This window comes from Cyrtonyx montezumae, unplaced genomic scaffold (genome assembly GCF_038088225.1).
Source record: "Cyrtonyx montezumae isolate F1298 unplaced genomic scaffold, pur_monq_1.0 scaffold_24, whole genome shotgun sequence".
NCBI lineage: Eukaryota > Metazoa > Chordata > Aves > Galliformes > Odontophoridae > Cyrtonyx > Cyrtonyx montezumae.
The window spans coordinates 7,191,448-7,214,888 of record NW_027071981.1 but is presented as its reverse complement, the minus strand read 5'-3'; the positions used below and the strand labels follow the sequence as shown (position 1 = coordinate 7,214,888).

Genomic DNA, 23,441 nt, shown 5'->3' with positions numbered 1-23,441 from the left:
GTTCCAGAGACGGATTTAGAAACAGGATTGTGGGATTATAAATACGGGATCAGTCTGCTTACCCGTCAACTTCAAAGGAACAAAAACTTGCAGCAGGCAATTTCCTATGCAAAAATGTTATCCACGCCCTCAAGAATTAGAAGTTAAACCTCTCATACAACAGCAGACCCAAGATCCTGCTCGGCTGCCCTCACTCAACATGGCAGCCGCAGCGTCACCTCCCTGCCAGCCACCTCACCCCTCATCCAAGATGGCCGCCCTACCGCGAGTGAGGCGGCTTGCCAGCACTCAAGATGGCGTTAAGCGGCGGCGGCAGCCGCGCAGCTTCCTGTAACGGGGAAGCCATTCTCGTAACAACGTTCCTCGCTGATTTATTTCTTCACCCTCCTGCGGCCGTTGCTGGGAGTGACGCCGGTTCCAGGGGCGGTGGCAGCGCGGTGGCTGCCGGGAGGAGCGGGGCCAAGTGGGCGGTGGCGGCGGCGGGGCAGGAGGCGGTGGCCGCCGGGAGGGGGCTGGGCCGCCGCGACGCGGTTCCTGTCGCCGTGACATGGGTTCCCCCTCGATGGCGGCTGCCGCGGGAGGCCTCAGGTAACCGGCCGCGTCCCCGCACCTCTTCTCCGCCGCCGCCGCCGCCGCCGCCGCCATGCCTGCCCGGGCCCCGGCGCCCGCTGCGCAGCCCTCAGGTAGGACGCAAGGCTACCGCCGCGCTCTGTGGGTCGCCGCGTTGGAGCGGCTCGCTTCTTCCGGGCCTGGCCGGGGAAGGTACCCCCTGCCCCGCGGAAGCGGACGGGGGTTCCCCTGGAGCGGGGCGCGCTGGCGCGGGCCCTGCGAGAGCATCGCTTCTGCATCGCCTCTCCGTCCTGCTTTCCTGCGGCCGGGCGGAGGGCGAGGGGAAAATCCCCACGGCGCTTCGCTTCCCTCAGGGGACGGGATCGCTTCAGGGCTTCGCCCTTGGGGTGAGCCCTATGGGCTGCGAGGCCGCCGGGCCCGGCCCGTCGTAAGGCGGCTCCCAGATGTGTGGGGCGGGCAGCTGGGGGACGGGGATCTGCCTTCAGCCCCTAAGGGCGCTTTTCAGAGCGTCAGTCACTGGGCGCGCCTCAGGATGATGTACTGGAGAAAAGTTATCTTGTGGGGGTTTTATTTATTTATTTATTTTGTCTTCTAAGTAGCGCTGCTCTAAAATGGGGGCAGAGCTGGTGAAGCGCCGGTGCCAACGCTTCAGTTTGCTGCTGTAAGTGGCTGTCAGATAGACCACAGTGTTCTTCTCAGAGGAGACAGTTCCTTAAGCCCCGGGTTACACCTTAGAGTTCCTTCAGAGTGTCACTGAGTTGGCGTCCCGCTGGTGTCAGCCCTCCATCCAGCTTCTGCACTCTGCATAGAAACTGAAACTTTGGCAAGTTTGATGCTCCTTGTGAAATAAACCTCTGCTCATAAGGTTGTAGGCGAGGCTTCATCACCAAGAGCTGTGCTGTGGTGGTTGTGTAAGTTCCGATTTCATGTGTGGCATGCAGCATGGTGCGTCTCACCAGAGCGGATTTCTCCAGCTGTTATGTTCATAGCAAAGTTAATATGACAGATGTTGGTTGTTTTTTTTAACACGGCTGCTCCTTAGAGGTTGAGCATAATTAAAAGTATTTCCATCTTGGTTTGTTCTCTGAATGTATCAACCAGATTTGGAAAGTCCATTAGCCTACCTTAAGCCTAAAAACATAGTGTTGTCGGTGCACCCAGAAGTCTGTACGCACGCTCTATGCCAGACACTGTTGGAGGTATATCTGGAGGAATATAACACTAGCTGGGGGAAGAAATAAAGTGCCTACATGCGAAGGAATTTGGTTTGTTTGGTTGGTTTTAAGAAAATATCCCCTTCACGTAAGTGAAAACAAATAGCACTGATTTGAAGGTACTAAAATATAAAGAAGAATTAAAATATAAATTTACTGTATAGAAAATAAACTTCAGAAAAAATAACATGCTCTCTTGGTTCAATTTCACGTGACGTTTGTGTAAAATACGTGCTACATGACCTTCTAAGGTCATGTGAAAGTATGACCCCTTCTCTTGACTTCCTTAATTTGTTTATAAGTAAGCAGGTAAGGGATCTCAGCCTGAATGTAGCTGTTCATGCAGTCCAGTTCCTTTATTTTTATTTTATTTTTGCTGTGATTGTGGTTTTGTTCAGCAAAGGATTCACAAGTCTATAAGACTTAGAATTATTCACAGTGAATTGATATTTGTGGTACATGTTTCTGTTGATTAAGGCAGGATTTTGTGTATGTAAGTAGAAGTCAGAAATTGCTTCACTAGCTCAAGTTAATGTCAGCATTTTAACGCCTTAGTTACGTTGAAATAACTCATTCTGAAGCTCTCAGGTACTTTCAAAAGACTTGTCTTTCACAGCAGAAATAATAAACCAGCTTAGACAGACTTCAGTCAACTCCTTGCCCTTTCCTTTTGAAATATTCATAGAGCTGTCCTTGCAGAAAGGTAGTGGTATCAGCTGGAAAACCTGTGGTAAAGAAACTGATGCTAGATCTGGTTTTCACTATACTCTGCAGCCTAATCTTCTTTTAGATATTATTACCTTTTCCTACAAAACGCTCATTTCTTTCTGCACTATTGTATTATCTGACAACTTAAACTGTGTCTTTGTGAATGTTTCACTGCATTGGCATCCTAACCTTTTCACAGGGATTCAAAATATTCATTTATGGCTTTTCTGGATAGTCCTCTTCAGAGAAGTGCCTTTCTCAGATCCTACTTATCATTAGGTTTCTTGCTATTTCGTTTCTTGGTTTTATTTTTCCTGTTTATAGAAAATGCACTGCAGGCTGCTCCTTCTGCACATAATAATCATCATCATCATCATCTTGAAGTGTGCCTCGTTTGAAAATTGATGGTCTTGTTTTCAGTAGACTTTCTTCTGTGTGAATGTCTTCAGCGATTAAAGCTTTGGATTCACATCCAAATGTTTCTGTAGTGGTACTGTGTATGGGAACTGCTGAATCACAACCTGAACCACTGATTGGTCACCTGAAGTGAGCACCAAGTCAGCCATGGGGGCACAGGTGAAAGTGATATACCTGTGTGATTGGAAGGGGTGGAGCCTGGCTCCACCTCTCCCAAACCCCATTTAGGGGCTGACCACCACCAGGGAAGGATCTCTTCTTGGAGATCCCTCCCACGTGGAGTCCCCTATGAGCCTTGACATCCTGAAGGTGAGCCATCTTCTCTTTTGTATTATTTGTATCCTATCTATATAGAACTGCTCAGAATATACCATCATCTATACTATTTCTTTGTGGAGTACTATCCTTGGGAGTTATTTACCCCACACACTGGTTGCAAGGTGGCTTAATGAGTCCACTACTATATGGCAAATAATTTAGGTTTTTTAAGTCCAAGAATCCTGTTCTGGAAGAGCCACAAGGAAAGCGGATCCTCTTTTCTCTTTGTTATGTTACAAAGTTATGGGGGAGGGGCATGTGAAACCCTGAGTTCATTTATCTGTTGAAAGATAATGGAGAATGGTCTTTTCTTTTGGAGTATTGAGTGTCCTTCATGTATTGTGTTCTTAATATGCCATAATACCTGTGGATGGGATAAATGGCAAATAATGTCAGTTCTTCTCAAGTGCGTTTAACTTTTTTTTTGTTTTTCTCACCTATTTGTTCTTTGCATGTTGAAGGAAACAAGTGAAATTTAGCAGTGATGGAGGGAAGAACTGTGGTTGTTCTGCTTGTGCTGGTGTGTTTCCTCTGCCGTGCTTTGTGAGACCCTTTTCTGTAGGAGTGCACTTCTGAGCTTTAATAATCTACTCTTCGTTGTAGTATTGATGAAGTGTAAAGGTTTTAGATGTACTGGAGGTCATATTGTTCTGTAAGTAAATCTCTAGGAAGACTTGAGCTTAGATTTACTTAAATTTACTTTTAATGCTTCTTAATCCAGCATCTGTTGATCTTGATTTAGGACAGGTTCCCAAATAACGTGTTACCGGGTAACATCCAGTAACGTTATTACGTTTTCTCACAGAGCTGAACACTGTTGTTAAATGAATTTGAGAAATGATAAGAATGAAAACATCCCAGTTATGTGTGACTTGTGCAATCTGTCTCGATTTACACATTGTATGGATGTGTACAGTACATTGTGCACAAATGCAGTGTTCCCACAGCACCAGATTTTAAACCTGATTGACTTTCCCAGCCAGGCATGTTTGCTTACATGAGTCAAGAACATCCCTGTTCTTAGAACATGTTCCCCACTGTCTGTTTGCAGATTTAGATTCAGACAGTATCTGCAGCTGTTGAAGCAAAATCAGTTGATTTTGAGTGGAAACATGGGGTTTTTTGTGTATTGTATCTTTATAAAAAATGACCTGCACTTTCTGTTTTGGAGAAGCGATGCTGTCCTTGGTTAAGAGGGGCATCATGAACTAACACAACATTCAGGTTCATATTTTTTCAGATGTTTCTTGGATTCTGTAGTTAAGTCTTGATGGAAGAGGGAGAAGTGAAACAGCACAGCTAGTAAAAGCTGTTTTTTGACCAGTTCTTAATGGGGAAGATATTGCATTTATTTTGCATATATATGCATCTTATTTACATTGCATATTTGTATCACCTATCCTGTTCTTATCATATGTGATGGAGGAGAGGGGCAGTGGCAGAGAGGTTTGATTCTGCTATAGGCCAAACTGTCTGAGGATGCTTTTTCACTTCCAGCCTGGGGAAAGCAAGAGGTCAGGAAGATTGAGATAAGTGCCTGAATCCTGATGGAGGTCTCCTGAGTTTTGCTACTTCAGTGTTCTTACATACAGTACTTTCTAATAGAAGGTGTCTGGCATATTCAGTGTTTGTTGAAACCACAGTAATGCACAGTGGTATTGATTAATTCCAAATGTTGGGTGATGAGAAATAAGGCTTATATTTAGATATCCCGGATGTATTGGAGCTGGAGAACATTGTTTTTCTCAACATGTCCAAGAAAAAGCAGTGTCCTGAAACTCCTGCACTTCATAATGGGCATCCTGGCTGTAACAGCATTAGGTTCAAAATAGAAAGCATTGATTTCTGGAGGCTTTATGAAGTAAACATTTTCTTTCTGTATGTTATTTGCTGGTAAGTTATTCCAAATAGAAAAGTAAACTTAATAAACCAATTTAGGAACATATTGACTGCAGCTTGGAGAATGACTCTTTCTAGATTGGATTGCGTTAGTAGGAATGCTGTTTTAAGAGATTTCCTTCATTTATAGCTGCTCTTCCAGAAATGAGTTCTCAGGTGTGGTACAGAAAGACCAGAAATCCTTTTTCCATTGTTAATAAGGCAATGAAAAGGCAAAGTTATAAAAGACGACAGCTTTTCCTACTGCAAGGCAGCGTTTTGCAAGGTCTAATTGTGGTCTTTACCAAGATATTGTTGATATTTGTTTGAGGAATTCCCTTGCAGAGGAGAGATGAATGTTCTTAGAACAGATTTTAACAGCTAATGACTGAACCCACCTTCTTGGCATTGCAAGCTTTTTACTGCCAGGCATTTCAGGGACATTGTTGTTTCTGTCATAGGGATCTTGCTCATGCCAGCCCTCAATATTTTATGTTTCTTTATGGGTTTTGATGGGTTGCTTAACTCAGCTTTGCTTTCAGAGTAAACCACAATTGAGTGGGTATTCATTGTGTTGCTAATGTTCCTCCTTAAGTTTAAGGAAACATTCTAATCTATGATGAGTTTATCTATTTAAGTTTTACAAATCTCAGTTATTTCTTTACTCTGTAATATTCTTTGTGGCCTCGCATATATATAATCTTATGTAAAAACCAAACATGCTATTTCAGGTTTTACAGAACAAGTACATAGACAACAAACTATTTAAACATGCTTTGGTGTATTGTAATTACATTGTTCTTTTTGCTGCTGTGTCTTTGTTTGACTCTTTGACTCTGCAAAAAGGTAATGAACAGTGACGTGGCTAAGTATGAGGAAAGCAGGTATTGTTCCCTATTTCCTACAGGAAAATAATGGAATACCCTGGTTTGATACTGTTTAGAAAACCTAATTAACAATTTGAGGTAAAAGTAGTATATGAATTTTGTTCTTAAAAATCCTTGCACTACCAAAGCTGATATCAAGTACTGCTCTAATCTTTTCCAACTTTACGGAGTTCTCTTTGCTACCTTCTATTGCTTTGTTTCAAATTAAGTCAAATTACATGCTGAAATGTTTGTGTCCTTAGTAAAAAAGATTTAAACCAAGAGATGCTGTGACAGTATTTAATCTGACCAAATTGATCAGCATCATTTTTTCTTTAAAGTAAAATACCAGTGAGTTGAAGCAATTTATCAATATGCTTAATAGCATGACTTCAACAGTGAAATACTGAGATTTGTGAAATTCCTTCATAGTGAGTAATCAAAACATGAAGAAACACAAAAGCAAGTAGTGCTTTCAGCAGGTGTTTAATTTGTTTATTGATACCAAGTATATGAAAATGTTGGGCAAAGTATGTCATGAGAAACTGATGATAATCCATTATCACTCTAATAATGTAAACTATATGATTCAGAAAAACTTGCTGACACTTGTCAACATAAATCTGTGACTGGGGATAAATTAATCCAGTCTAAACATGAGCACTTAGGTGTGTTCTGATTCTTCCCTCTGTAAGGTCTGCCGGCAGAAATCTGGATTGTTACATGTTACAAACCATGGAGATACAGCTGCTCTGTTTGGTAAAAGCTGTTACAGTTTCCCTCAAAGAAAAGAATCTTTACTATGCAGCATGCTGGAAAAAACTGGTGTATCAATTCCAAATGTAAATAAACGTGTAAATTCTGAAGTACTTCTTCGATGACTTTAGATTTGGGAGCCAATTCCCTCTGAAGTAGAGGGAGAATAAATAATGCATCTCAGTCATTGTTTGTTGTGGGTTTTTTGTATATATATATTTTTGCCATTGTTTCAAAATTCTGCTACTTGAGTAAATCACGTTTTGCAAGTGAATGGGTTAATCACTTGAAATACAGGTTTTACAAAATGCTGCAGCCTAGCAGCATGACTGATAGAACACTTCTGAGTTGGGTGTAGAGTTCTGTGCTACGAAAGATGAAGCAGCAGTTCCAGCTTTGAGCCCTCATTTGAGATGCCAGACAAAGCAGGGATTAACTGAGGGAATTAATGAACAAAGTTGTTCTATCAGACCTATGGTTTTTCACCAAGTTAACGTTCCAGTGAATGGTAATGAATTTTTTTCAGCAGTTGATGGTTGGCAGGTGGATCATAATAAATCCTTTCTGAAGGAAACTACATGAAGACCAAAAATGCCTATGCTGTCTTTTATGTTTTGTTGGGAACTGGGAATATACCCCATTTAAAAAAATTCATCAGTTATTAGTCAGCCTGAGAGTGGAAGAAGGCTGATATGACTCTTTTCCTTTCTGCTAAGCATTCAGTTTGGTAGTCATTTAGGTGCTGTAAACAACAATTGAATTGTTATACACAAGCATAACATTACGTTAATACAGATTCATACAAACTCTTGAACGCGAACTTCTAAAATACATCTGTAGCATCATGGGAAATAGATGGCTTTCAAATGAATTTGATAAACAAGCCCATGCAAGTGATTATGCATTTGGTTTGTATGGGTAAAACTGATTAAACTAACAGGAGATGTGGGTTTGAAAATCTGATCAGAGCTTTGATGGTTGACAGCTATTAAGGCTCCTTGCAGATCCTGTTTTGGCGACTGTTCCTGAAATGCATGGAGCAGACTATTGTGCAGGGAGACTGCTGTTGTGTAAATGGTGCCTGGGATGTTTTAAAAGTGCTTTGAAATGGAAAATTGAAGGGAGCATCTTCTCTGTGGCAGAAAATGCAGAAGAGAAAATGGGTGATCGGAAGTCTTTCTACAAGTTTAATCCGGCCCTGGCAGTCTTCTTCAGACCCTGGTTACCTCAGCTGTGCTTTCCCCAAGTATTGCTCTTATTTGGCTACTTTCTGTCACTTTGACATCTTAACCTTCTGTGTCATGTAGGTAAATTCCCTTCAGTGATGGTGCTTGTTGCCCTCACTTTACTCATTTTGTTTTCTGAATGCTGACTTTTTTGTTTGTTTTTCTTAAAGATGATTCTCTTCCCTAAGAATTTCCCATACTCTGTTATGGTTTATTTCTAGATGAGGTGAAGAGAAAAATAAACTATCCACAGAAGAATATGGATAGAGTTATTACAATAGATAATTTGTGGAATGACTTCCAGTACAGGCTAAGAAATTTTTGTTGGCTTTTTTTACATGATAACTTGTGATGTCAAATGGTGGAGCAGTAACTAATGCCGAGTTGGCCATGATATTTCAAATAACACAAGTGACAAACAACTGATGCCTGTAAGTGTAAAAAGATTTTAACAGGAAAAAAAGCATACTTATAGTGAAAGCAATTCTGATACCTTTTAATGGAAAGGTTCCAATGTTATATTATGACTTTGAGCTTCAGTTATCCAGGCCTCACTGATTAGTCTTGAGTTACAATCAGTGCTATTTCTTAGAAAAAATAAAAAATAAAAAAAATGACCTGTATTGTGCATAATTTAGGAGGTTTCTCAGCATCTTGCACATCTAATTCCTATGCATCAAGCTGCAATAATCCAGGTGGGCCACTGAGCTACTGACACTTAGCTGAGCAGAAGGGCTGAACCAAGTAAGTCTCTTCCAAGATTTTTAGAATCTTTAAGCTGTAGCAATACAATGTGAATTTGTTCTATTATTGGGCCAACAAAATTGTATGTTGACGTCACTGTCTACGTGCAGAGCTGTACATGCATGTTTGTTAGCTGGAAGCAAATTCCTATTTCTGTTGTTTGCTTTCTCCTGCCTTTCTTGTGACTTCTAATCAGTAAAAATAAGAGCTCTGGGACTGGGGAAACTGGCCTGCCTGCCTGGATTTATGTCCTTTTTACTTAAATATAACTACTCTTGTGACTTGATTATTCTAAAACTGCTTCAGAAGGAGAGAAATCTGAGGTTGTATCCATTTGGTGTTTTAATATGTATGATACTTCAGTTACTCTTGGTCTTCATTGCACTGAAAACTTCAACATTGGGTCTTACAAACTTCAGCAATCTGGTTTCAAAAATCAGACGTGTTAACACAAGTGGAATTTAGGAAGCTAACACAAGCAATTGACTTTTTAAAATGTGTTCCCTCTGTTTGTTTGCTTGGCAGAAGTGTTATTTACACCTTCCTTTGTTGGAACCATTTCATGGCATTGCTGCTTCTCTTCTAGCTCATTTTTCTTTTGGTTTATATCCCATCAGCATCATCCCTGGAATAACACTGAGATTTTTTTTCATTTCAATAAGTGTTTTCCTGCCTTTACAGTGTCTTCAGCTTTGTCAACTTGGTGTAGAATAATAAATGCTGCATCAACTGAATTTTCAAAGTATAAATACTCTTGTTAAATTCCAGGAGGTTTAATAATGAATTTTAACTGAGATTAAACTGTAAACTCATGAACTGAGAGTTCCCAGGTTATTTCTTTGTGTATAACTTAAAGATCTTCCTCTGCAGTGAAGTACTGAGGATATGGTCATTGTATGCATTGGGTGTTTAATCTTAAGGCTAATGATCGACTGCTGTAAGTTTTGGATATGTGGAAGTAAAGAAGGAATGATTGCTTGGATAGTTGCAAAGAATGAATGCTGTTATGGTATTTAGTGGATGGAAAACCTAGAAGCTTTGAATGTAAGCGGGTTGGAGCAATCTCAATGTGAACTCAAAGTCATGCTCCACAGACATCTTGGAATGGATCTTTATGCTCATGCATGACACTGAGCAGCAATTGCTAAACCTTGATGTAAAACAGAGTGCTTTTGGCTTCTGAAGCCTTTGAGATGTGAGAATGAAGCTCCTTGCAAATACCTTGTTGAGCAGCTGGTGCTGAGTAAGCCTATGTGGGAGCCTGTTGACAACTTAAGCTTTATTCTAAACAACACTTCTCTGCAGTCTTCAATTTCCGTGTGATGTTACAAATTACTTCTTGGTTTCATTTTGATAAGCAGGCTATTTTATAACTGCTAGATACCCTTAAAAAAAAAAAAACAACAAACAAACCAAGAAGACAGCTTAGTTACCTAAAAGTTAGGCTTCTGTGGCAAATGCAGAACATTGTTTGTCTGAAGTGCTGTGGCTTGTTGTACTTGGAAAGATCTGCAGAGCTTCATTTGCTCTTGTTATACCCTTGGTGTGCTGCTGTTTAGGTTCCTTGGCCAAATGCTTTGGCATTGAAGATTCTTGTTTTATTTTCACTTCAGGAGTATTGTAAAGTCTGTACTCTAGTTATTGGCAATTCAATTATGTGCTGTTTTTTCATGAGGTTTCATTTTCTTTCTGTATAACAACCTTAGTATCAACCTTAGTATGTTGTTATAGTTTATTCATACAAAGGTCATTTGAAATGGAAGGAACCCAGTTGCAGATCTCCCTTTAAGGGTTCTATGTTAAGAACCTCTTAAGTGGTGTGTACAGCTGTAAATATGTGGATGGTACTACTTAGTGGATCACTAATCGTGTGCAATAGAGAAATAAGTCTAGACTATTTTTTTTGCAGGGAGAAAAAACAGCTCATACCTTCATTGTCTGGTGTAGTTTGCAATGTTAAGATTGAGTCCTTAATCTGTGTCTATCTAGGCCATGGGAATGCTTTCATACCTCTTTTTTTTTTTCCTGTGACTTGCATTTTAATATTTCATGAGCAATCTTACTCCGTTCTGCTTTTGAGAATAAGCTTTAATGGAGAAGTTAGTTTTGCTCTAGGCTTGGAAGGTGTTTATCATGGTGTTTCACAACTGGTGGTTTGCAGGACAAAAGCAGGTGGGCAGCAGCAGCAGGGGGACAGCACGCTTTGTGTTGGAGTTACAAAATCCTAGTAACAGGGAGACCTGGTAGAAACCCATGAACAGGTAGAGACTTAAACAGTTGGGCAGTAGATCGCAGCTAGCAATTATAACATTATCATTCCTACACAGCTTCAAAGTTTGTGGAAGCAGCTTTAGAAATGTTTGAGGGTGCTGTCTGTGAAGGTATCTTCAGTACGTTGTTGTTGGCTGTCCATCAAGTGGCTTAATTTCTGTCACACGGTCAACTGAGGCCAAAACTGCATGTGGGAGAAGGTGGACTCAGGGGTAAGTGGCTATTTTGTGAATTGCTGGTGACAGGAATTTGGCAACTAGTGGATTAGAGCTCAGTTTAGTTGCATTATTATGCTGCACAACAGCTCAAGACAAATATATTGAATGTTCTGATGTTTCAGTGCTGTCTGCTGAGAATGTGGTCATGTAGTTGTCTACAAGAGTCTCGAACAATCCTCTAGCTTCCTTGTGATTTCTAAAACAGGACAACTGCTTAGAGGAATTCTTGGCATCACCTTTATAATCTACTTTCCGTATCCTGCAGAACTGCTACAGAAAGGTAGTTGTCCTAGGCTTCAGCTGAGGCTGCCATCCTTTTTTGCTTGTCTTCTGCCATAAGCCTTGCTTACCTTCTTCGTAAGGAAAGAAAACAGTATCTTTCAATATTGAAAGTTATGGGTAAACGTTCTGCAAACATTTTACACAGTGGTATCTTATCTTCCTTCCTCATCAAATATGAATGACATTTACCTATACATAAACTTTTAAATGTGAAACATTAAACAAGAAATAAATAAATTATCTGAATTCTAACATGCTTTTTTTTTTTAATAGAAATTTGTTAACTTCGAAGTGGAACTGAACAATGGAACCAGATATTATTCGAATGTACTCCTCATCCCCTCCGCCGCTAGACAATGGAGCTGATGATGATGATGAAGATGAATTTGGAGAATTTGGAGGATTTTCTGGTGTGAGCACTGCTGGCGTAGCTTTTGCTGATTTTGATGCAGCAGAATACAGTCATCCAAAGGAGGAGTTTATACCCACAAATCATTTTATACCCCTTCATGATTATTCTGACAACGTAGCTAGCATTGCAACTTTCGCATCTGTTAAAAATGTTAAAGACTGCATTGCAGAGCTTCCTACTTCTCCTAAGGAACTTTCTGATACATTACCTACTAGTACCAGCAAAGAAAAATCTAAGTTTAGAACTTCAGGTACTGCTTTTGATGTAAGTTTAGAAGACATAAACAAGAGAGGGGAACAAAGAGAAAACACTGGGAAACCAGAGGGGTTTTCTTTTGATGTTATAACTGATATAGCAGTTGAAAGCCAAGATGAGCAAGTAGATGCTTGTAATGGTGAAAAACTTCCATGTCTAGAGATTCTAACAAATGGATTTGCAGCATTGGACCCTGTAAATCCTCAGGGAGCAGATGATCTAGACAGCATCAGTGATTCAAAGGGACTAAAAACTGTTAGCACCCATAGTACTGAGCAGAGTTCGAACTCAATTCCTAGCTCAGGTGAAGGGTTTGCAGATTTTGCTGCGTTCACAAACAGAAAAACAATCAATGTGGAGGGAACAGGGCCTACAGTATGCACTGTTGTTGGTGAAAGAGACTCTCTGAACATTCAGGAAAACAATAGAGTAAACAGAGTAATTCATACTGAAGAAGAGACTTGTATTGCAGAAGTTAGCTGTGAACAGGATTCCTCAGCACTGGAAGTTAATAAGTTTACTATTTCTGGTACGTTTCAAACAACTGGAAGTTCAATATGCACTACTGAAAATGAAGAAAGCAATGGAAGGAGAAAACAACGTGGTGTAGAAAATGGCAAAGATTTTTCTCGGCTTGATGATTTTTCAGGAACAGAGGACCTCGAAGTTGATGAGGCTGAAAGCTTAAGCAGTGATCTCAGAAGAGAAAACGTGGATGATTCTGAGGAAGTTAAGAACGATGGAAGTAGTACTGAAGTTGTAGCTTGCCATGACACACGTGATGATGACTTTGGTGATTTTGGTTCAGTCAGCAGTGCATCTTCTGCTTTTGTTAATGCTCAAGATTCAGGAAATGCTTTAGCTTTAGAGGGAACTTCTGAACAACCTGCACATGTTAGCAAACCTAGCGATGCATTTGGTGAATTCAGGGACACAAGTACTGTTTCTCAGATGCCAGCGACGTTGGATCAAGCTAAACTAAATCAATCTGCCGACACTTTAGAATGTGATGCTACCAGTAAAACTTCTGGCTTAGACTTCCAGCATACTACTGAGGTAGAAAATGGAGACGATAGTGAATTTGGAGACTTTGATTCAGTGCCAAAATCTCAAGATGGGAGTGTTGCTTTTCAGGACTCTGACGACTTTGCGGACTTCAGTTCAGCAGGATGTAACCAGGCTACCGATTGGAATGCTTTTGAAGATGAAGAAAAGGACAGCTGTTCTTGGGCTGCCTTTGGAGATGAGCAAGCTGGTGAATCTCATCACAGAAAAGAAACGTGGCAGTCACATAGGACAGACACACCTGTGAGGATTGATGGTCCAGTGTTACACAAGACTGACAGTTTTGCTTCAGTGTCTTTCCAGGGAACTACCAGTAAGCAATCTCAAGAGCCAGCACCTTCAGTTCAGGTAGGGATGTTTCTGATTTTGCTTGCTCAGAATTATTCTGCTTTACTGCATAAAGCTCTTCCTGGTTCCTGCTTCTGTGTATAACAGATGTTTGGATAGTCCTTGTTTGTCTTGTGGGAGAGATTTAATTTGGTTGGTGAGAAAGACTGGTATGAAATAGTATGCTGCATTTACTTCTTTTATCTTGTGCGCTATTACTTCCTGCAGAAAAATTAGAGCAGGGTACGTTGGAATTTGTATGCATTTGTTCTGAAGATTATATGTGATCCTTTATATAAACTGATCAAAGTAATAAGCCATCATAAGCATTTCAGAGCCTGTGATAGTTCTTCCTTTGCTTAGTAGTTTATGGCTTTTTTGGGAGCTCTCTGATGTTTCCTTTTCATTAAGTAGGCATAAAATAAGTGTCTGAAAGCTGGGGCAACTAGTTTCCAACTTTTTTTCAGCACCATTCTCTATTGTGTTTTTAAAAATCTGATTAGAAATGATGATTCAGTTTGTTAATAGCTGTGCTCATTTGCTTAGGGAACATGATCAGGAGGTATCTGACTTTGCAGGCAAACACTGTTGCTGTTTGTTTCAAAATAGTCACTGACTTGATCATAAAATGTGACCTGTCGAGTTCTGTCACTGGTATTCCAGCTCCTGGGAAATTAAACATCTGAAAGTTATTTTTAAATAAGTCTCTGTTATGTCAATTATGGTAAGCTGCACATCATAGCAACATTGCAAATATTGGACTGATAATTTCTTGAAGATGCTGCTGTATCCAATAAGGAGTTTTGTGGAAGGCGAAGTAGGATTGTTTCTTATCTCCTAGGTTTTCTGCCTTAGCTGTTAGATGTGCATTAATTCCTGAATTAATACCTTTTTGGTCTTTTCACAAGTCATGTTTGAAGTCTGTGCCTGTTCATTCATAGGTATGTTTTTATAAGGATTTAATACTACCTTATACAAAATTCAGAGCAATTTGTCTTAAAGTTCTGACTCTTGCTTCTTTCATTTCAGGTGAGTAGTTCAGAATGTTATCTTTCTGAAATACATAGCAGCACCATCAGGAAAGGGCTGGTGATAATGTGTCTAAAAGTTTTGGAATTTCTCTGTCAATAGAAGAAAATGAGGTAACTCTCTTCTTGTAGGATCTCCTGCAAGCTTGGTGACAGCCCTTCCTCTTTACATTTCTTACCAGTGATAGACAAAATAGATTCTCAGAAGAAGGCTGTGACAGCCAGAGCTTTGCAAACATAAGCTAGTAAAACAGAGCTTTTAGACTTATCCTTGAGTTCTTGTCATGTTAAAAGGTATAAACCTTGGCTCCTGACACTTCCTGCTTCCTGTTTTGTTCAGTGACTAACACAGTGGATTTCATATTGAGTTTGTGAGACCAAAAAAGTCTCAAATGAACCTGCAGATGGATTTTTGTCTATGCAAAACCTTCCTCGTTGCAGGGGACTACCTGAGTGAGCAGGTCCCGTTCTCAAGACAGAAGTACAAACCTATTGTTACCTGCTCTGTTCATTCAACCATGAAATGGTGGAGTGCTCACGTCATTAGTGCAATTAATCTAAATTGTTCCTGTTTCCACTTGAAAGAGATTGTTCAGAATCTGACAAAGGGTGGGAAGGTTATTCTAGTAAATTATCCACTATTCTGCTAAATCATGCTTTCAAGAACTGATCAGAAAGTTTCCAGCATTTTTTTTCTTTCAATTTTCTATAGTTCTATGATGGAGTTTCAGTTGAAAACAATTCTGAATGTTGATGCTTTATAAAAGAGGAATCTTCAGAGGTTCTGTAATGTTTTTTCCCATCCCCACGTCTATGTTAACAACAAACAAGTTCAGTTACAGTGGGAGTTCTTGGGTGAGCTGTCAAAGTCATGCAGAAGTCTGGTTGGATTGTAAACAAACTAAAGATTTTTTTTCATTCTTCCTCTGGACAGCCTGGTCTAGTGGCTGGCAACCCTGCCTACAGCAGGGGGGTTGAAACTAGATGATCTTTAAGGTCCTTTTCAACGCAGGCCATTCTATGATTGTGATCTATACTTCGTTCAGCTGAGACTGTTTGCTTATAAGGTGATATTCTGTCCTTCTTGCAAGTTAGGAAGTACATCCCAGAGCTTATTGTCTTGCTTCTGCAAGCTGCAGGGGAAGTTGAGCTGGATGAGTTTTCTGTGATGCAACAGTTGCCTCAGCCTTGCAGCAAATGTTAGTTGCTAATGTTAGTTATTTATCAGTTAATTCTTAAAAACAATAGCTGTACACTTTGAAAGCTTATTTTGTGTTCTGGAAGTGGTTTAGGTTTTCAAAAGCCTTTTCCAAATCCACCTATGTTAACAAATGCATGTTTTAACCTTTAGTAATTATGTTTTTAAACCAAGGAGGCACAGTTTGGTACTTTGCAACTGGAAATACTGCCTTGTGTGTTCTAGGTATTGAGACTGAGTTAACGTGAGCCAACAAGTAGCCCCAGTACTTGTAATGCAAAATACTAGAAAAGTGATCAAAATCTAAGTTTAATTTTTCTGATGTATGATTAAAAGATGTCATTGAGGTCAAACCACAAAATAGAGCCATTTTAAAGTACTTGTTAAGAGGGAGAAATAGAGCATGTGCTAGACACTTGAGATGGATGTGAAAATTGAAACTTTGGCACACACTGAAGATGAACTGGGATCATTTACAAGATACTGAATACACTTAATCTGTAATGCTGGGTCTGAAAGGCTCACTGTGGTGTGCTAGTGTAATAGTACTCAATGGTGTATAAACAAAATGACCCCAGCATAGTTCTTTGCAAAAGCAGAAAACTGAAAAGTAACACTTAATCAGCAGCATTACTGCATAAACGTGAAAGTGATGTACACAACAGTGTTCATCCATCCAGAGAGTAAAATAAAGGCTCAGGTTCCCTCATTGCTTGTCTCTGTGTATTTTCTTTTCTGTTTGTGTTGCTTTTTTCCTGGATATGAATGATAGAGCAAAATGTTGTGTTTTATGATGATAAGGTGCATGTTAGGCAAGCTGTTTTAAAAATTGTAGATTTGGAATAATGTTTAATTAATAAAGTAGACTTTGCATGAATTCAGCTAATTAACCTAGTTTTTCCTCATAAAATATAGAATATAAAAGAAGAAAGGGGAAAAGGTCACAAAAACAACCTAATGTAGCAACTTGTAGTGGCAAAAAGATCATTTAGCCTTTTCTCCTGTGCTTTTGGTCTTAAAGGCTCTCAGAAGCTTCCACATGATTGGAAATACATTATATGTAATACGCTGGACTTTTCTGTTCCATAGTGTTAGCTAATGGAAGGAAAAGGTAATGGTATAGAATCATAGAATACCTTGGGTTGGAGGGGACATCAAGAATCATCAAGTTCCAATTCCCCTGCCACAGGCAGAGTTGTCAGCTGCTAGATCAAGTACTAGAGCAGATTTCACACGGCCCCATCCAACTTGGCCTTTATCTCCAGGGGTGGAGCATCCACCACTGGGCAAATGGGTTTATCACATTCAGATAAAATTATAGGAATTATATATAACCCATTTGATTCCAGCTTCTGAGACTGGACAACACAGATATTACAGGCTGTTGTTCGAACCCATCTTAATTCTATGTACCCTGATCATGTAATGTTTTTTCTTCAGCCAAAGATATATAGTTGTTTGTTTCAGTGTAGCTGCAGGCAGGCCTATACTGAACTCAAGCCTTTGAGTTCATTGAAATTGATTTAGGATGTAGTTGTGGGTGAACTGGTTGATCTAACAAGTTTTGAGAAAATGTATACTGTACTTTACGCATTAATCTCCTTTATATGACCATGTAGCATGTGTTTACAAGGAACATAAAGCTCACAGTGCAGCTTCTTGCATGAGATAGTGTTGAGCATTAGTCAGCTGAGGAGGTTATTCTGCAGTACTGTGTTAACAGTATATATAGGATTAAGCAAAGCACAAGAACAGTTTTTACCTTCAGTAGTCACGGGGGTGGGTGAAATGACTGCACAGCTACGCTTGAGGAGTATAAACATTTCTAGAGGAGTAGGAGATGAGCAATGGTTTTGTTGAAGGCCCAAAGTTTTCCCTGATTCAGCTGAGAGTTAACAAATCTGGAAGAGGGAGAAAGGGAAGCAGCCCTTAAAGTGAGGTTTGAGAGTCTGTGTGCTCTTCCTCTTCAGGCTGATCAGTGTGGGTGATGTACAGTTACTAAGTCACAAAAGTACTTCAAGACGAAGAAAACTTTGTCTTGTTGAGATTACTTGGTCTTGGCCAATGAGTGAAGAGTCACCCTCTTAGAAAAAAAGTAACTGTGGCCATAAGGACTTCAGACTCCAGTTAACTAGGATGAATTGAAGTAGTGTTGGCTTAATTAAGTTCAGACAGTTGGGTAACAACTTGCAGGAGAAATCTCTATCTGGAAGCAGTTTTTCTGATGTTCATAGTATAGTTCTTAAGAACGTGCAACCAACTAACAGATGACTAAAAGCAGGTAATAAAATTGCTATATTTCTGAACAAGCTGGCTAATGGGTACTTGTAAAAGAAAATCCTTTGGGAGAAAGTTGTTTTATAGTTTCTGATAAATGTTTTTTGGGGGGTTATTTAGAGCTACCACTCTTATAGTTCTTCTTACGGTAACAATTTACTCTTCTGTTGGTGAGTTTTCAGGGTGTTTTAGCTCTTGTAAAGTGTACTTGATTGAATAAGTAGCATTCTCATGCTGGCTTATAAATCCTAGCTTAGGACCTCTATTTCCATTATAAGTTATCTGCAGTAATGAATGAAGATAAATATAAATGAAACAGTTCCTTCTGGTATTTCTCTCTTAAGAAATTTCTGTCACTATCTTGAATGTAACTGCTTTTCAAGGGAAGGAGAGAGAGAAGAAAAGCCACCACCTTGGAATCATGAGAAGTTAAGCTAGTGTACTTTGTAAGCTCTGCTTTTCCTCTCGGCTCAGGAGCTTTTCTGCTGGCAGCTCTTCTCCTGCTGCTCCGTGAAGGTGCTCTGTTTGCTAAGCAGAGCTTGCAGGTTACAGAAATAAACATGACACTTCACCTGGAAAAGTATTAAAGTCACAGTATGGTGAAAGCTTTGATTCATGTTGTCTGTTTGTGTAGCATAACCCTTCCTGTCTTTACAGGAAGCTGCGTCTCTTCTTTGCACAGCTCTGAAGAGTGGCAGTGAGCTGTCATCACTGCTGAGTTCACATGCAGAGAGCTGGGGGGGATTTAGGTTGCTCTGTGACCGGGTTAGCCTTAGCATATGGAAGGAATGCATTGGTTCTGTAATCTTGTAATGGAGAGGAAAAACAGATCTTGTAAAGCACATACTTCGGCCTTCCAGCTCAGAGGTCTGGATCTTATTTCTTCTGTTTACACAGCTTAGAAGATAAGTTCCAACTCTGTGGCTGTAGTTCTCACTTGAAAGTCTGTTATATCTGTGATATATTTCGTAGTCAACACCTAAACAATCAAAATCTTACACATTTCTCAAGAACTTCTATGCAGTCACAGAAACTATGGTGTTTTGAACCTATTGCTGGAGAATCACAGTTAATTTTTAGAATGGCAGCTCTGGCCTTCATTTATACCTTTAGTAAATGCCTGTAAGTGTTAACTCTTGTCAAATTGCAGTGCAGAATTCTAAAGTATCAAATATTTCAGTACTTCAGAAAGTGGAATGAAGTTGTCTCTTTTCAGGGTTCGATTATATAAGCCTAGTGAGAGTGCTCTTTCTCGAGGGAAGAAGGCATATGCTGGGAGTTACTTGGTGGTATGGTGTGTGGGTGCTGGGCGTTAGAAGTTTCCTTCAAGTACATTGAATTCTTAAAGGATTTTTCTTCCTGAAAGTCATGTTCCTACTGTTCATGACACAAGTAATGTTTTCTTAGAAGTTTGCTTTATACAAACAACAGAATGAGGTTTGTAGAAGAGAAATGTTAATTAATTTCAAGTCTTGCTCATGCTGTCTGTACCTGAGCACTGGCAGTGCAGTATTTCCTTAACAGTTAGAAGAAAAACTTCCTGGAGGGAGCCTGCCATTGCTGGAGATCTGGGCCTGCATGCGCTCATCCCTCTGTCTATTTGCACACACAGAGTAATTATTCTGGTTTGCTATGGAAACAGTTCTTCTCTACTATATATAAGTAAGGGCTGAGCGCTTCTGGAGACTTAGAAAAGATGAAGAGAAGTGCAGAGAATGCTATAATTAAACTGTGCTTGAAATTTTGGCACAATTTTTGAGTTCAAATTTGAAAGTGGGTTCTGAGTTGGTTCACAGAGACTTTTTCTTAATTCATTCATTATCTAAGTTTGTTTTTAGTGACTAAAGCGTTCTCAAATGTTCATCCTTTCCCAGAAACCTAATGCCTTTCTATTGTCATGATATGCTGCCTTTCTTCTGATTCTTCTCTGTCTCTAGGAATACATGTTTCTGCTGTATTATTGACATGAAAGGAACTTCACCCATTCATGTATGTTAATAGCAACTGATGCATTGTACACAAAGTTGTTTTGTTATAACTTAAGTGTGCTTTTGTTTGCTGAAGCATTGAGGTAGTATAACTAAACATCATTCTGGTTTCTAAATTAGTGTATTTGTTTTGATCAGTAAATGCAAAACAGTCTACAGGTATTGTAACAGGTAATGTAACTTGTACTGTATGGCCACAATGGGCATTAAGGCATGATTAAACTTGAAAGGAAAATGCTACACCATGGAACATGACTCACTCTAGTCAGAAAATACCAGTGGGATAATGAAGAGGAGGGGAAAAAATGAGTCAGGAATGCTGCGTAATTCAGATATTCAGATCATTTGATAATATATCAAAATGCCATTATTAACACAATGCTTATAACTGATCTGGTGGCTGTTACTGCATGTCAGGCATATATAGATATATATCTATTTGCAGGTACAAAAACTGATGACATGGTAAGCAAGTTAACTGTCCTGCATTCTGTGGTTAGGAGCTGGCTAGGGAGAGCAGACTCCTGAGTGCTCATTTTACTTAAGCACAAAGAATCACAGTGTTCTGATTGCTTAACCTTTGTGTCTGTGTTGTTTGCTGCTGTATGTGGTCAGTGGTTTGCTGAATTGAGGCAAGATATGAGGCAAATGAAATAAATTTTCTGATGGGAAATGTTGTAGGTGGTTTCTGTGAAGCCGATGCTCGGTGTGCCTAACGCATGTCCCAGCTGTATCGGTTGGTCTAGTTAAAATACATAACTTCCTTCTACAACCCTTCCTTCTCTGAATCTTTTTTAAGTTCAGTTGTCTGAGAAAACCTCAGACTGAGGTTTGTATTTGTGAATGTAGCATTACTGCCTGGAATATGCTGCATCTCCTCGGGAGGGCTCTGCAGGCATAGCTCTGCTGGCATGTGCTGAAGGATGGATGCTGCCTACTCAGCTCCTCTTCCACATCCCCAGCAGAACAACAGGCATTGGAGCTGGTGGGTGCTGCCCCCTGTACAGGGCAGCAGATTATCACAGAGGTGCCTGTTGAGGAGCTTGTGGTGAGTGAGAACGAGAGAGAGATGCTAAGCTTGCATCCTAGCAAGAAGAGAGATACGTTATTCTGTGAAAAATAAGGATGTTAAAGAGGCTTAGGTTTCTTTCTAGGAGCATACATTGCAATTGGTACTTTTTAAGAAGTGATAGGAGATAACTGGTTACCTGTTTCTAACTGGTTGAACAGGGCCGGAAGAAAACATGTGCTGTTTTAGTGCTCCATCTGCTGTCTAACACAGTTCACACAGCTGTAATGAGGTTGAAATTCTGTGGCTTTATTGAAATGCAACTGAGAAGGGAGACATTTAAGGGAAGAGCTTAAAGCTTACTACGCTGGCCAAAAAAAGAAGGCTTTTTTTATTGTGCTGGTGGAAGATTTTTTTGTTTTTTTTAAACATTCAATCCAGCTGTCAAGGCACACAGTGTCTTGTGTCTGAGCGTTCTCCAGTGCACACTGTGGAATTAAAGTGCTTTGAAATTATTAGTACCAATTCATGCTCTTTGATTCTGAGGCCTTATCCTATACAACTGGAGTGGTCATGGCAGTAGTGGTGAGAAGTGCAGGGAAGATGCTTCCTGTGCTGGGAACAGTTTCTGCCTTCCTCAGATCCTGGAGCTTCCTTCAAACGGGCACTGAAATGATGGTGACATCAAGATGTAGTAGCAGCTACTTTTACAAGCAGGAAATTCTATCTAGTCTCTGAAAACTCTAGAATATAGATCTCTAGCCATCCCACAAAGTTTGAGTGTTTATATGCTCATCTCAAGTTTATAATGTAAGTTAGCTGGAAGATGGTCAGATGAGAGAAACACCGATAAAGCTGTGGTTGTGCAAACCATGCTGCTTTCTAGCTGGCTTCTTACTCAGCTGAAATACAACTTAGTGGGCTTTTTTGGTGTTGGTGGTTTGTTGTATGTTTGGCTAGGATGGAAACATTTCCACAATTGGTTCTTAAGCCCTGGAGAACTGCAGCATTCAGCATCAACTATCTGAATTGTGAACATGAGGAAAGGGAAACTGCTGGGAGAAAAGCGATTCTTCTTTAAATTAAATAACTTCAAGTGTGTAAAAGCATATCAATAGATTTGGAGGCAAGAAATGAATGTTTGTTGTTCTTTTGCTGTTTTTTGTTTTTTTCTTTTCCTGAAGAATTTATCTCATGGTAAATTCTATGTATGATAGGAAATGAAGCTGAGGATTATAGTTTTTCTACATCTGAATCATTGATGCTAATAGATTTTTTTAGGAAGTGTGCAGTCTTTGCGTTATAGATGTTCTTGCTCATTATTTTGGGGCTAAATTTTGTGAGGCTTTCAATTTCATCTTACAACAAGTGGGGCTGTCTTCTGAATCCACACTATGTATCAAGTTTGGATGGATGAGCACTGTCTTTAAATGAAATGATATCTGTTTTCTGATATGTATTTCAGATAACAATATCAAAAGTGTGTTCAGTAAAACTCTTAGAGTATGTAGAACTGGATACTTTCATGTATTTTAAGTATAGCTTAATACTTTTTGCTTTTTTTTTTTTTGCTATTTGTAATAAAGAGTAACTCTTCTGAACTCTTCTGTAAGAGCTCATGGTAGAGAGGATAAGACCCTTTCTCAATAGCTTACAGTCTGTATTTGGTGGTAACAAAGTCATGTGGTTCTCTGGCAGCTCTGTAGGGTAAGGTAGGTGAAGCCTTGCATCAGCTACAGATTGTTTTCTGTCATAATTTTATAATTTCAGACTAATTTTCTTTAGAACAGTTCACAAAAGATGATCTAAATATCTTTCTTTTTGATACAGACAACATTGATATGTCGTCTGGAACGAATATTTGAAGTCTGCTTCCCTTCCATGCCTGTTCTTGAAATTGAAAAAGAGATAATTTCCTTGAATCATTTGCTGGAAGCGGGTGAAAAGCAGACAGCGACTGAGGAGACCTTAGCAAATGCTGGGTAAGAAACTGCTAACACAACTTATTTGAAATGAATTAGAAATATGGCTTCTGTGGTAACTTAAAGCATACAGCAGTAATTCAAAATGAGTTGTTTCCATTGATTATTTCAAAAAAGCATTAAGATTAGCCATCTAGCAGATTGGTTGTTTTCAGTGATTACACTGTACCAGGGGTATTTTACTTAGTCAGCAGCATCTCTTTTAAGTGGTGTCTCTGTGTTAATCAGAATGTACCATATTAGTTACACTTGCTGTAAATTGCTTTATTTATTCCTGTGATGGTGAAATCTAAGTAGATCTTGTTCTGCCTGCTGTGGCTCTGAAGTATAATTGTTTTGAGAACACCTCGCAGCTTTGGGTCCCCAGAGTGTCATGCCTGGGTTTAAGTTTAATTGGAATGTACATTAAAACACTTGTACTAAAAATGAGAA

General features: G+C 39.7%; 1 protein-coding gene across 1 annotated transcript in view; it reads left to right on the top strand.

Moving 5' to 3' along the window:
- Nucleotides 1-632: 632 nt before the first annotated feature.
- AFTPH (aftiphilin) overlaps nucleotides 633-23,441 on the top strand; it is a 43,171-nt gene continuing 20,362 nt past the window's right edge. The window contains 3 exon segments of the mRNA XM_065739587.1: nucleotides 633-683; nucleotides 11,742-13,548; nucleotides 22,858-23,009. Of these exon segments, the coding sequence (XP_065595659.1) occupies nucleotides 11,773-13,548; nucleotides 22,858-23,009 (1,928 nt within the window). The 5' untranslated portion in view covers nucleotides 633-683; nucleotides 11,742-11,772.